Genomic DNA, 14,739 nt, shown 5'->3' with positions numbered 1-14,739 from the left:
GGCGGCTGCCACTCGTTAAGCATTCCTTTGTAGTAGTCACTTCACTTACAGTTACAATATATAAGAGTGGCACTATATAGGTATATTAGTAGATATATATATGTGTATATGTCTGTGAATATGTAATAATGCTCGGATATTTGCATGTTGCTTGTAGATATTTAATCCTTGCAACTTTATATCAAGCATTTTCGTGGTGACGTTCAGCGCATTATGACCTTTATGCTAAACTCACGCAACCACACACTTGCCTACATATATATGTACATACATGCATACACACATGAATATATGTACTTGACTGTGCTTGCTTGGCATTGAGCACACCCGCACACCCGCACACATGTTGCATGTGAATATTCAGTTTACTTTTTGTTTCCTTTCGCCAAAAAATCTTTGAAAATATCCATATGCAAATATTTTTACGAGTTGATTGGAAAATCTGTGGCTTGCAATTTACGCCAACGGAATTGACTCATAGTGGAAATATTTTTTTTTAAAATAACTTTGGCATTTCGCTATGCGGAATATTAAAATCGCAAGAGGGGAATAGAAAAGAAAAATATAAATTAATATTCAAGATATTTAACGAAGCACACTTTCTTTATTTTTCATAATTTCCTGACAGTTGGTGGCAAAAGTATGCAGCTGTGGCGAGAATTGTTGCAAAAATATGCAATTTGTCTGCTTCGCCTCGTGGATTTTACAGAATTCAATTTATGACTTTGATAGTATTACGCAATGTGAATTCACTTTTCACCGATAAGTGAATAAGTGATCAAAAGGAACACAGAAATACACGTCAATTTCACTTTTCATACACTGATGTGATTTTGATCGTTCAATTAATATTTTACGACAGTTATATGCTTTGGTGGTAAGTCATATATATGTAGTCGAAAAAGTCTTTTCGTATTTCTAATCAAACATCAACTTATATTTTTTATATTTAGAATGAACTTCAATTAACCAAATATTTACCGTCGACCACTTCTTGCCGCTCAATACTCGGCGAAAAACTGCGATAAGTAATTTTCACAGGCTTCTCTTGACGCCAACTTTACTCCATTAAGGAAGTTCTGCATTGACCGAAGCAAAAGGTAGTCAGATGGTGGGTGCATCAAAATTTAATTTCTCAGCCAGTCTGTCCCAGTTATCAAAGATGTGTGTGGTCTAGCGTTGTCCTCATGAAAGACGATTTCTTCTTCAATTTCTGCTGCTCAGTTCGGGCGGTTTTTTTTTTTTTGTTTTTTTTTTTGGTTACTTACTTCAATCTCATCAGTTGTTGGCAGTAAAATGATCAATCAATTCTTCGACCGGATGATTTCTTTCCAATTCCCCCCCAATTCCACCAAACACTCAGTATTACCTTTCGAGGCGTCAGTTCTGGCTTTGCGACCATTTGTTGAGCTTCACCACGCTTGGACCATGATCTTTTACGCACTTTTTTGTCGTATTTTATCCAACTGAAAGCCCCTACGTTTTTTTACTAAGCTGGAATTGATATTTTCCAACGACGAAGCTAATAATGCTGCCCGGCCCGGCTGTCTGTGTAAATGGTCACTTTCGGTATCCTCCTTGGAAGTTGCTAGCTAACTTTGATAGACGAATGACCCGTCGGTATRGATTCAGATAATATTCCCCTCCCCTAAAAAACCTTTTCACGACTTGAGGGTATTCCCATTTTGAAGTAAATATTGAAATCCCACCATGAAGGGATATAGTCTGATTTAGAATTTCGCTCTGTCCTTATCCCTTCCTGCTTCAATTAGCAATACAATTATCGCCAACACGTGTAAGAAAGTTTCTGTTAATCGACCCTTTATGTATGTATACAGTAGATAAGTTATGTCCTTTTGGGACCTTGCACAAAGAAAAGATCTAAAGTCCTTAGCATTCTTATGTGTTCTTCCGCCTGGTTTTAGTATAAACACCGCCTTTGTGTTCATCATTTGAGAAAATTTTTTTACTTCAAAGTGGCTTAAAAAATATTATCAAATATTTCATTCCTTTGAAAATTGCCTGGCAAATATATCTCAGAAAGTCGTGTGAACATTTCAAGTCTATCTGTGAATCTGTGTCGAAGAATTTTTCGTCAACAACTCTGAAAACAGCACTTCGAACAAAATGTGATTCAAATATCCCAGCAATTGAAAATATTTCATCATAAAAAGACTTACATCCGAACAATGTTTACAAATCGATCAGCCGTAGTTGAAAGAGTACACTAAGGCTGTGTGTGTGTGTTATGAGTTCTTGATAAGTTTCAATAAAATCCAACGTTATCGAGCAATATTTTGTTCAGCGATAAGGCTCATTTCGGCTCAATTGGCTTGTTAACATGCTTTATTTCCGCATTTGGAATGAAGAGCCACCTGAAGAGATTCAAGAGCTGTAATATCATCCAAAAACAACGGTTTGGTGTGATCATCGGTCCATATTTCTCCATATTCTTCAGAAATGATGCCAGTGGGAACGTAACCATCAATAGCGACGCCAAAATAACCGACTATTTGATGCTTGAAATTGAAGCTTGTGATCTCGGCGACATTTGATTTCAAGAAGACGGCGCCACTCCCCACACATCGCTTCTATCAATGGATTTATTCAGAGTACACTTCGGTGAGCAGATAATTTCACGTTGATTGGCAACCAAGATCTTGTTATATCACACATATTTTTCCTGTGTATGTAAATTCTAGATAAACGCACGAACGGCTCATCGAAAATTGGACTGAACGGATGGACCATCTGAGACGTAGCCGCRRCCAACATTTTAAAGAGATAATCTTGCCAAAAATGTGGTGTTTTCGAAGAAATTACTAGAGGCATCTGCTCAAAATAGTTTAAGGAAAATCAAGCTGCGAAGTCAGAGCGCTTAAGTTTGATATGGGTTCTAACTATACTAAGTATCCGAGAATAGTCTGGTTCGTCTTCATACAAAATGAGAACTTTTCGAAAAAAAACTTTATAAGAAAATACCCAACAATTTTCTATCCATATCCGTACAAAAAATTCCGGCAATATTCTATGGTTCTAATAGGGAAGCTAAAAGGTAAAAATATTCAGATCGTCTGTATGATTATATAGAAGCAGACCACTTGATAACAAAGTTCTTAAAGASTCAATTGAAAGAACAGAGAAATCACTGAATTTAGAAGAAAAAGAAAAAACGTTAAYTTCGGCTGCACCGAAGCTAATATACCCTTCACASGTGCATTTCTTTTAGTAACTATCGGTCCAGTTTATAGTATTGGGATCTGAACAATTTTGTCGGAGATTATGTTATTACCTTAAGCTGTAATCCATGTCAAATTTCGTGAAGATACCACGTCAAATGCGAAAGTTTTCCATACAAGCCCTTTATTCCGATCGTTCGGTTTGTATGGCAGCTATTTGGTCCGRTATCGGCAGTTCCGACAAATGAGCAGCTTCTTGAAGAGAAAATGACGTTTACAACATTTCAAAACGATATCTTGAAAACTGAGAGACTAGTTCGTATACATACAGACAKACAGACAGTCGGACAGACGGACGTAGCTAAAGCGACTCAGCTCAACATACTGATCATTTAGATATATACTTTATAGGGTATCCAACGCTTCCTTCTGGGTGTTACAAACATCGTGACAAACTTGATATACCCTRTTCAGGGTATAAAAATCACGTATTGRGCCAATTATAAGATGAATAACATTTGAATTCACTAGTCAATCAATTGACATTGATAGTCAAGCCGTTTTTTTTTTGTTATTTTCAGCATTTTTTTCAGCTTTGTCCCTTGCCAAATAGAGGATACAAAAGAAATGACCCAACATTGTCACTGTCACTTATTGACATCTGCAGTTGTAAACGCGTTTGTTCTACCTTGACAGTTACAATAACTAACTGTATTTCATTTAACTGTCTCTATGCATGTCAATCCCACCCCTTACACCTGCAAAAGTGCACATTGGGCGCCACTTTAACAGCGATCCACCACAGCTGTGCCACAGCCGAGCCAAGAGGTATGAGTTTCAAATGCAAATTTCGGAATTTTATTCTTTTATGTAAATTTATAAGCGTTTTGCGCTTTGTACTACACAACACTAATCCAATTAGTGTTGCAAATGCAATTCGCTAATAAAAAGCGTGGCAATCTCCGGCCGTGGCTACTCGTGGCAGCWCTGCAACGCGGTTCCGGTTCCGCCGATTGAAAGGGCAACGTTAACGGTGTTTCGAAATTTCAGCTGTTAATTTAATAGACATTTTTGATGTAATTTTGCGCGAGTGCGTATGTAAGTGGTGCGTCTATCAACCGTCCACCACTGATAAAAGTTCATAACTAATAGCGGCGTGYTCTAATGTAATCCGCTGAAAAGTTAGAAATTCATGYGAAACTCGACACACGCTCTTGTGAAGTTGCAGCAATTTTGTGCGGCTAATGGTAACGACAATGGACAGGTACATGTGCGCAAATAAGCAGACAAGTGCTGGAATTTGTAGCTTCCGCTTTATTACTAGGGGTTAATATAGTTTTGCCAATGCAACACTAATCAAATTGTGGTAACATGTGTGCGTGCTTTTCGTGCTTGTTATTTTGCAGTTCAGCTTCTCTGCAATTCCCGAAATTCGAGGCGCTTCTGAGCAATGGCAGTGTTTTGGACAGGGTGAGTGCATATGAAATTGATGAATTCTAGATTCAAATTGCAAGAGTTTTTGCGGTAAACTAACAGTACTATGCTTACTTTGTTTATAATTTTTATTATTTATTATTTAACTTTCGCCATCAAGGAAATTTATCTTTGGTTAGCATTAATTAATATTTCCCTTCGTTCGGCTTGCACAATGATACTATAGAAAAGATTATTTCGTGTGCACCTTAACAGGTTAAGACTTTATAAAACAACTATGTATAACAAGTAAGAAAGAGCCAAAATAGCACTTATATATCAATCGCCGTACATGCTTTGGTTCGAACATATTCTGCATGCTCTTTATCRGTTCTTCGCCACMGTATTTGTAYAGCTCGGCCTGTAATCCATCGGCCCCCSCTGCTTTGTTGCTCTTYAAACGGGTAATTGCTATTCGAACTKCTTYATGGTCGGGCAATGAAACGTCCGCTCCATCGACGGAATCGGGTTCACCATCTTCTGTTGATAAGCTTCCACTGCCATTCAGCAGCCTCCATAGTATCACAAACTGAATATTACCCTTAAAAATTAAATGAAATGAGCATTTTTTTCATGAAAATTAAGTACAAATTTTGAATGGGAAAGTAAAACAAAAAAAAAAAAAAACAAATAATATTCACAGTATGCGTCATAGCTGTTTACATTTTGAACACCTTTGTGGCAATTTGTGGATACCATGTCTTCTGGCACATTCTGGTCGTTTTTTATTCCATGTATAGTTCAAAATGATTATTTGTTGTCTGTAGCCATTAGTATTTAGAGTATCGCCAGGTTTTTGAAATTCATGATATGGCACAACCTTSCCACCACTCACAGAGATTGTCTTCTTACCGAATCGATCTGTTTTTGCAGTCGATGTTGATGGTTATCCCGGATTAACCTATGATTATGTTCGTTTAGGATTATTAAAGTAAATCCACTTTTTAAYGCTAGTGACAATTCATGTGGCATCTATTTTTAGCATGAAATCTTTTCACACCCCACTCTGACACCGCAATCACTACAGATCAAACAACAGGTGATAATCTGACAAAGCTCGTGTTAATTTTTTAATCGATTCTAATCAAGGTTAATGCCAAGGCGTAAATGCACATTTAGAGAAAATCAAAGCTAGAGAATGTATATTTTTGGATATTTGCGTATCGCTGAAATGTTGCACATTAGAATTTCATGTAATATCGATTAATCGATAACTATACATTTTATTTTATCGAAAAAAAAATGTTATCAAAATAGTCTTAAATTATCGTTCATGTAAATGTATTGTATATAATTTGCACTAATATCGATTAATCGATAACTATACATTTTATTTTATCGATAAAACTTTATCAAAATAGTATTTAATTATCATTCATATAAATGTATCGAATATAACTTACATTAATATCGATTAATCGATAACTATACATTTTATTTTATCGATAAAAATGTTATCAAAATAGTCTTCAATTATCAATCAAATCAATTTATCGTAGAATTTGMAWTTTTTTGAAAAYGTGATATWGRYAAWTCGATAATGATAAATTTTATCTTATCGGTAAACATTTAATCAAAGTTATCTTTGATTATCATACTTATTTGTTTAGTGACGAATTTAAGTTCATATAATATCGGTTAATTGATAACGATTTTTTTATCGATGTAAATATTATCAAAACTGTATTCAATTATCAAACAAATAAATTTATCGGAGAAGAGTATAATTAAAAACGTCAGAAATTATAATTCAAATACAAAAAGACACATTTTACACAAAAACATATATCGATAATTTTATGTGGTGAATTACYGATAATAATTTTAATGAAAATTTATCTGTTTACTAATTTATTACTCAAATTACAAAAAAAGCAAATGTTAATCGATAAATTCAAACTATCGATAAAATGTATTCGCATAATTATCGATTCTTAAATATATGTTAACATAAAATTTTCGAAAAATATTGTTTAAATTCTCTGCAATTAGCATAAAAAATATGACATAATTAATCTTCGATAATTTTCAATGTTTTTTATCGTTATACAATTCCTGTCAATATCATACAATTTCAAATACGATTTATAGAAAAAAATCATTATTTATATAATACATGAATAATATTTCTGCCAAAAGCTGTCCCAATTGTTAAAATTCCCCAATAATAATTCCATCTTCCAACAACAAATATTTACCGTGTAGCTTRCCCAGTTCATTATAATCGCAAACCTGTGTGCTAAATGTGTTTGCGCGTATTCGCTTTAGTCAGCGCATTTATCAAACGCATTCGAATTATTGTGTGCATACTCATACTGTGATTGCATTTGATTCACGCTTGGCGCCTGCAGGTAGGCAACAATAGTGAACGGAAAATGTCATGCAAAAAAACCGGATAGTGATTTAAATGCTACGAGCAGACATGGTGCGGCGTTCGCGCATTTTACACATAAAATGTTGGAAAATTTAACAACATTCAACTTGCCTGAACTACTTAATGCCATAAACTGGCAGCGGTTAGTGCATAATGATAAAGTAAAGCGAAATTATTTTTAATAATAATCGAAAATTGAAATAAATCCCACACAGTGTCAATGAAATTTGGAGTGAATTCGGCAAAGGGTGTGCATTGTATGCGGCCAATGGTTCGATTATGGATTGTGTAAGTGTAAATTGAAACGTATATTTTATTGTATGTGCCCGAAAGCAATAAATTGTTTACGAGTTTATGAGTACAAGCGATTCATTCAAATGTTTCGAAGCGAAATAATATTTTGAGTTTGAACAGGTGGGAATATCATTTGGGTGAACATTCATATATTCAATAGCTTAAAAGCGTACCTTATTTTACAGACGTCTATCCATGCGTTCTTCTATACACACTTGATTTTGCTTTTATGTGTCGCCTTATTGATTTTCTAACAGTTGGTCTGTCGTCAAAGGAATGCCAAATTTAATCCCTTAAATCACAAAAAGCCGAGCTTTCGGATTAGGCTTTGGCATTTTTATTTCAAAGGGAAYTGCTTTGTTTAAAATAACGTTGACAATTGAAGAAAAGCAAGAAAATAATACGCGGTGCTCGTCAGACAAATAGTTGAACAAGACAACAAGATTATTGTACTAGATCTAGAACTGGAAAGTACTATATGTAACGTTTTTTTTTTAAAAGACTTTTCTTTTTTACATAAATTTAAATTTGAAAGCAAACCTTTTTTACGAGTCTGGAAGAAGGCTTAGTATAATAAGTAAAACTTGCCGAATTAGGAGAAGKGAATCTTAAATACTTGAGCTCAAGTATTGATCTCAAGTAATTCTTTTTGATCAATTTTTTTAAACTATATCTCATAAATTAATAGTTCCTAATCTTCCAAATTTGTTCAGGTGTTTGTTAGCTAAAAATCTTACAAATTTGATATTAATAGTATCATCTATGTATCAGTTTACGAACTTTTCAGCAAACCTGTTAAGTCGAGAMATTTTTTTATCCGGAACAAGGTAACGACGAAATTTATAACACCTAAAAGGAAACGTCGGAGATCCAATAAAAAAAATATATAACAGTTGGTCCGCTAACTTTTTCAATAGCTTTTTGTTTTTTGACAGATCGCGTGTGAGTCGTGTCAAGCTCTKCTGTAATTTTTGTTCAGTATTGTTTGGCTTTTCATCATGGCGTCAAGACTTACGCCTGAACAACGTTTACCAATCGTTCARCTTTATTATGAAAATTCACGTTTTGTAAAGAATGTGTTTCACGCACTTCGCTCAACTTATGGTCAACATTATCGACCTACTGAGCATACTATTCACGACACTATCACCTATCTTGAGACATAGCCTTCATTATTGGATAATATTCGTCCGAATAGACCACGTCAAGCACGAAGTGATGAAAACATAGCAGCCGCAGCTGAGAGTGTACGTCGAGATCTTAAATTGAAAGTGGATAGAAATTTCCGCGCCAAAATTTTCTCGGGGTTGATTCCAATTTCTGACTTAATGGATATGTAGACAAGCGAAATTTGCGCATTTGGAACGAAGAACAACCCAACGAAATTCAAGAACTTCAATTTCATCCAGAAAAGCCAAAGGTGGTTTGTGGACGTGTGGAAATGATGCCGGTATGTAACCGTCAATGGCGACGTTTATTGTGCCATTATAACCGACTATTTGATGCCTGAAATTGAAACTCGTGATCTCGATGCCATTTGGATTAAACAAGACGTCGGCACGTCAGACAAATGGCATCAATCAAATAATTTAGAAAACACTTCGGTAACTTCACGTTTTCGGCCGGTCGATTGCCCACAATGATCGTATGATAACGCACCGTTAAATTTTTTCCTGTGGATATATGTAAAGTCTAAAATTAATGCGAGCAATCCTGCTTCGACTTWGAAGCAAGACATCACTCGTGTCACTCGCCAGTTACAAGTCGAAATGCTTGAACTAGTCAGTGGAAATTTGACTCAACGGATGGACCGCGTGAGAAATAGGCGCGACCGATATTTGAAGGAGATAATCTTCAAAACATAAAWACCAAAGAATGTTCTTTCGAATGATAATAAACGCTCCCCATTAAATTTGGAGTTTCTGTGTTTTTTCTTTAGTAAAGAAGGGAACCATGAAATGGTGAAAAAAATGAAAATAATTAGCATGACGAGCTGAGCCAATTTATGAATGTTCGTCTGTTGGTACGGACGTTAACATACCACTTAGGATATAATTGCCATATACACTGAACTATCAAAATCAAGGTCTTGCTCGGGAAACTACCTGCCATACAAATCGGCCGACCAAATTTAAGTATTTGTTTAAAAAACCGAAGATAATTTTTTCTTTCGCTTTAGTCGGCCTGCTTTCTTTAAATTTAGTAAATTTATTCTGTTGCTAAACTATGTGCGGGAATAATAACCACCTTCGAAGTTGTCTATAAAATCAAACTATATTGTCAAGAACTCTTAATCCGGACTGAGAAATAGAGTTTTCTTCGAGCGAAACGAAAAAGCTTATATCCTATCCATAAGTATTTCATAACGATTGTTTTCAGAAATGTGGGTGCTAGCTAGATATAGTAAATTGCCACTGGGGTGGTTCGAAGTAAATATTTCGAAAATGCTGGACTTTTCCATTTTTTTAGCTATCCATAGTGAATAAAATGGGCATAATTTCTTAGAGGGTTCATTTAACAAATAAATATTTTGTATTCGTTTCCATGATCCAGTTCCGTTATTTCTCAGAAACCTGGCGTAGCTTATTATCAAAGTTGAATAACATAGACTTCTCTTGGTGCAAAAATTGTCGCTAAAATCAGCAGGTTTTCAGGCCAATGAGTTTTATTATCCCTTTAAGATAATTTTGTAAAAACATGGATCATATAATCGAGTAACTTTACCAAATTCCTACTGCTTTCGGAATTATACAAGTAGTTAATTATATTTCTAGACGTCCTGAGATGTTTTAAACTTTTTGTGTGCCCCCTATATGCCCTCCAGGTGGCCCTTGCCCTTGAATTATCATTAATATATATTATTTATAACATATATAAAAACATAAAATTATCAGCCAAATTTAAATATGCGCGTTTATTTTCAGGTAACCCCCGACATGGCACATCTCGTCAACCCCTATTGGAGTAAATTCCCACCAATGGATTCARCAATGAGTCAAATTTTGGGTATTTTCACATTGGCGCTACTACTTATCTCCGCATGCGGCAATGGCGTTGTGGTCTTCATATTTGGCGGCACCAAATCGCTGCGCACACCCGCTAATCTGCTCGTATTGAACCTGGCGTTCTCTGACTTTTGCATGATGGTCTCACAGGCGCCGGTCATGATCATCAATTTCTATCACGAGACCTGGATACTGGGACCGCTGTGGTGCGACATTTATGCCATATGCGGCTCKATGTTCGGCTGCGTGTCCATTTGGTCAATGTGCATGATTGCGCTGGACCGTTATAATGTTATTGTGAAGGGCGTTTCAGGGCGACCAATGACGATTAAATTGGCGCTGATGAAAATCATTGCCATTTGGTTGTTTGCAACTTTTTGGACACTGGCACCGTTAATGGGCTGGAGCAGGTGGGTTAATATGTTGGTGTTGCACGCAAATTAATAACTGTTAATTGAATTTCTCATTACGCCATCACTTACATATATGCATGCAGATATGTGCCCGAAGGTAATTTAACCGCCTGCTCCATCGATTATATGACGCGCGATTGGAATCGACGCTCTTACCTGCTCACCTACTCYCTACTCGTCTATTTTACGCCGCTCTTTCTCATTTGTTATTCCTACTGGTTCATCATTGCGGCTGTGGCTGCGCATGAGAAGGCAATGCGTGAGCAGGCGAAAAAGATGAATGTCAAGTCGTTGCGCTCCTCGGAGGATTGTGAYAAGAGCGCCGAGGCGAAATTGGCCRAGGTGGCATTGACTACAATCTCATTGTGGTTTATGGCATGGACACCTTACTTAATTATCTGCTATTGCGGCCTCTTCGAAGTGGAAGGTCTGACGCCGTTGAATACTATATGGGGTGCAACATTCGCCAAGACCAGCGCGGTTTATAATCCGATTGTATAYGGTATCAGGTGAATCGTTAAATATACATTGCGTGTACACGGCAATAATGTGCCAATGATAACTGTTAATAATAATTTAATTACTTATTTTAATTACAGTCATCCCAAATACCGTTTGGTGTTGAAGGAGAAGTGTCCATGTTGCGTATTCGGTTCGACTGAGGAGCCCAAGCCCGACGCACCAGCRGCGGAGAGTCAGGGCACAACCGAGGCTGAGTCGAATGCTTAGCGGGTAGAGAGAAGCTTATCCATTATAATAATATTTACCGATTAAATAGTTCCTGTTTTTTTTGGTTATGAACGATATACAAAAAAATTATAAAACGATATGAGCAAAATACTTGCTGAAATATTAAAATATTCATGGCGAACAGCTAATAAATTAGCATAAAGAAAGTRTATTCTCATTTCATCTAATATAATAAAAATGTTCAATGTTTTTTCTGTTATAGGTTGGCCTTCCATTCTAAAACCCCATATGTTTTAAGCCTTCCAAGGCATGACCTTCCGTAAGAGAGAGTCAAGTTATCTGCTCACCGAAGTGTTCTCTYAATAAATCCTTTGATTGATGCGATGTKTGGGAAAGTGGARTCGTCCCGTTAAAGCCAAATGTCGTCAAAACCACGAGCATTATAAGCACAGCAAATTGTTACGCATCTCTTGTAGGACTGCTAACTAAAAACTCCAAATCAAATTATCTCTTCCTACAGTTTTGCTTCGTAGAAGTTTCTTTTCTTCTGACACTACGTTGAATACTTTGAAAACTGAAAACTCTGAGTGCTTTCGAAAGACATATCCAGTGACTGTTTCTTTTTTTCTCCGTGAACTTTTTTGGTGTTGTCTTAAAATCCAAATTTTTCGGATGTGACCTGAGGTGTATACAGTGTTAATTTTGATATCGATGACATTAGGTATTTCTGTTCTGTTTCTTACTTGTTTTTCGACCATTGGACACTTTTTAAGATCCAGTACCCGAGCTATTTAGTTTTACTTCTGAAATACAGTGGTTTGAAAGCTTATTTAATATCAAATATTTCGGATAAAATTTTCTCATTTTCGACAGAGCAGTTGATGTTGCGGAAAATTTTTGTGCACAGCAAATCAGTTTTGTGGGGGTTGCCAATTTCAGACATAGCATCATAATTCCCCATTCAATTATTTTTAAAACATATATCTCATGCACAAATTACTTGCGGACCTTGTGCTCTAAGTGACACTGATTAAGTTTAACCTTGACGATGGGCTTTAATCCTTTCCTCGACAGGCTCCATAGAACCATCGGTTTTCGTACCAACAACGCTCGGTACATAAATCTTCCTATAAAAGCTTCAGACTTGACAAATGAAGATATATTAAATTATAAAGTTAAAAAAAAACTTGTCAGAGAAGAATTGCACTTTTTTGATGAATTTATTAAACAACATATTATGATCCTTCTTCTTCTTCTTGCTTACTGTCGTTTGTTCTTTTCCCATTTTGGCGCCAATTCGAGATACTATGTACAGTCTGGTCTTTCTCCACCTGATCTCTCYAACGGAGCAGAAGTTTCTCCTCCTGTGCTTCCACCGGCGGGTACTGAACCAAAAACCTTCAAAGCTAGAGTGTTATCTTCCACCCAAACTACATGACCTAACTAACGCATAGAGACAGTTCCTTTTCATGCTGTCGAAGGCGACTTTCAAACTGACGAGGAGATAATGTGTGTCGAACTTCCTTTCACGGATCTTTTCCATGATTTGGTACTTGGTGATAATCTGGTTCATAGYAGATTTTCCAGGTCTAAAGTCATTCTGATTAGGTTCAATCGGTTTGTTGACAGTAGGTTTCAGTATTTCAYACAGTACACTCGATTAGACCTTATATGCGATATTAAAGGTCMTTATCCCATTATAATTGATGCAAATTTTTTTCGATTATGCTGAGCATATTTATGTTTCAATCGTCGACCAGTGGAACATCTATTCCATCGTCAACGATTTAACTGCTAGTCAGTCACTATATCACCTCCGGGGGTTCTACAAGAGTTTACTCCGGTCTTGAARCCTTCCGTTAGCCGCCGCATATCTTCGTACAATTTTCAAGCATTTCCTCTGTCAGCCAGCTTCTCAAGCTCTTTATACTCACGTATTTACGCTTCTTTCTTTTTTGGTCTGCATGTACTTCTCACTTTCCTCTTCAACTCTCGGTATCTATCCCATCACGCTCGTATTGTGATCGGTCGCAACATTGCGAATTACGTTGTCCGCATTCTCTTCACTGTGACATGACGATCCTAATGGTATCAGCTTTTCTTTCGACCTTTTCGAAAACTAGTAATTTCGCTTGCAGGTGTTTATAAGGAGCTTGAGATGCCTCCCACAGTTTCCTTATACCGATTGCTGATGAATGCAGGTGTGCAAATTGAGTAGAACACGGTTTCGCTATCGCTTGTGATAGTAGGTTCTCGATGTCGTACCTTCTCTGTATTTGTTGACGGACGTACTTTGCTGTACAGAGACGGGCACGTATCTTCGATACAACAGGATAGAGGTCCGAGTCGAAGTTAGGTCCTCGGAGCGTACGCATCCCAAGGACACAGAATACATCTGCCACAACTTGATCGATCTGGTTTCGAACTTTTTGATACGGACACAGCCAAGTAGCTTGATGAATATTCTTGTATTACAGACAATTATATTTCGGGGCCTTATGAAGTCGATTAACCTCAGCCCATTTGGAGAGGTTTAGCGATAGAGGTTAAATTTTCCCACTGTTGTACCAAAGATGCCTTCTTTTTCACCCTGGCCTTAAAATTCCCACGCACAATTTTTACATTACGGGGGGGGCAGTTGTCATAAGCGTGCTCCAACCGGTAAAAAGAGGCAYCTTTTGTCTTGTCATACTTCTCTACCGTAGTGAACCAGGACTCGACGACTGAGTAATTCTTCCACCCTAAATCCTACTCCGAATTTTAGCTCTTTTATACGACCGCTGTTAGTAAATGTAACTCATCTCCATTCGTGTCCCGTCCATAGCACTTATTGGACGGCGGTGATTTCAGCCTTTGCTTTTACGAGGACATCAACCAGCTAGTCAGCGGTACTTTTCCAATTAAGGAACCGAACATTCAAGGTGCATCCATTACATCATGTTGTGGTCGTCATCAAAAGTTGGGTTTTTCATCCGAGGCTGTAGTTCCTTGTTCGTTTCCACGAAAGATGGATCTACATAATCACAACCTACTCGAACATTACTCCAAACAAAAACTTACTACTCGGGAGAGTTCCCAAAATAATTTGTAGATCACCCATTATCTACTTGGAACTAGATTATTTTTATTACATGTTTTAGGTGAAAAAAGGGGTATTCACACTAGCTATGTTAATTCGTTATTATGTGCATTCTGTTTCTGTAAAACTAACAGAATATCATTCTACCTTGTAACAAGTTACCAGTCTGAAAAGCTTGATAATTTTTTCGTTACTTAGGAACATTAAATCAGCTGTTTATTTTGCATTCGCT

General features: G+C 36.7%; 1 protein-coding gene across 2 annotated transcripts; it reads left to right on the top strand.

The window, feature by feature from the left end:
• The first annotated feature begins 4,181 nt into the window (after nt 1–4,181).
• LOC108977505 (opsin Rh2) lies at nt 4,182–11,531 on the top strand. Of its 2 annotated transcripts, none has more exons than XM_018947213.1 (5): nt 4,182–4,443; nt 4,586–4,649; nt 10,245–10,735; nt 10,822–11,247; nt 11,338–11,531. In XM_018947213.1, the coding sequence occupies exons 1-5, from the start codon at nt 4,424–4,426 to the stop codon at nt 11,465–11,467; spliced, it is 1,131 nt and encodes a 376-aa protein (XP_018802758.1). In that variant the 5' UTR covers nt 4,182–4,423; the 3' UTR covers nt 11,468–11,531. The 2 variants fall into 2 exon arrangements, with proteins under 2 accessions (XP_018802758.1, XP_018802757.1); XM_018947212.1 differs by lacking the exons at nt 4,182–4,443; nt 4,586–4,649 and adding exons at nt 7,086–7,168; nt 7,242–7,314.
• The last annotated feature ends 3,208 nt before the right edge of the window (nt 11,532–14,739 follow it).

The sequence above is a fragment of the Bactrocera latifrons genome, unplaced genomic scaffold (assembly GCF_001853355.1).
Source record: "Bactrocera latifrons isolate USDA-ARS-PBARC rearing strain unplaced genomic scaffold, ASM185335v1 scaffold_90, whole genome shotgun sequence".
Taxonomy (NCBI): domain Eukaryota; kingdom Metazoa; phylum Arthropoda; class Insecta; order Diptera; family Tephritidae; genus Bactrocera; species Bactrocera latifrons.
The sequence above is the reverse complement of the archived record's forward strand: the minus strand, read 5'-3'. Positions and strand labels throughout refer to the sequence as shown.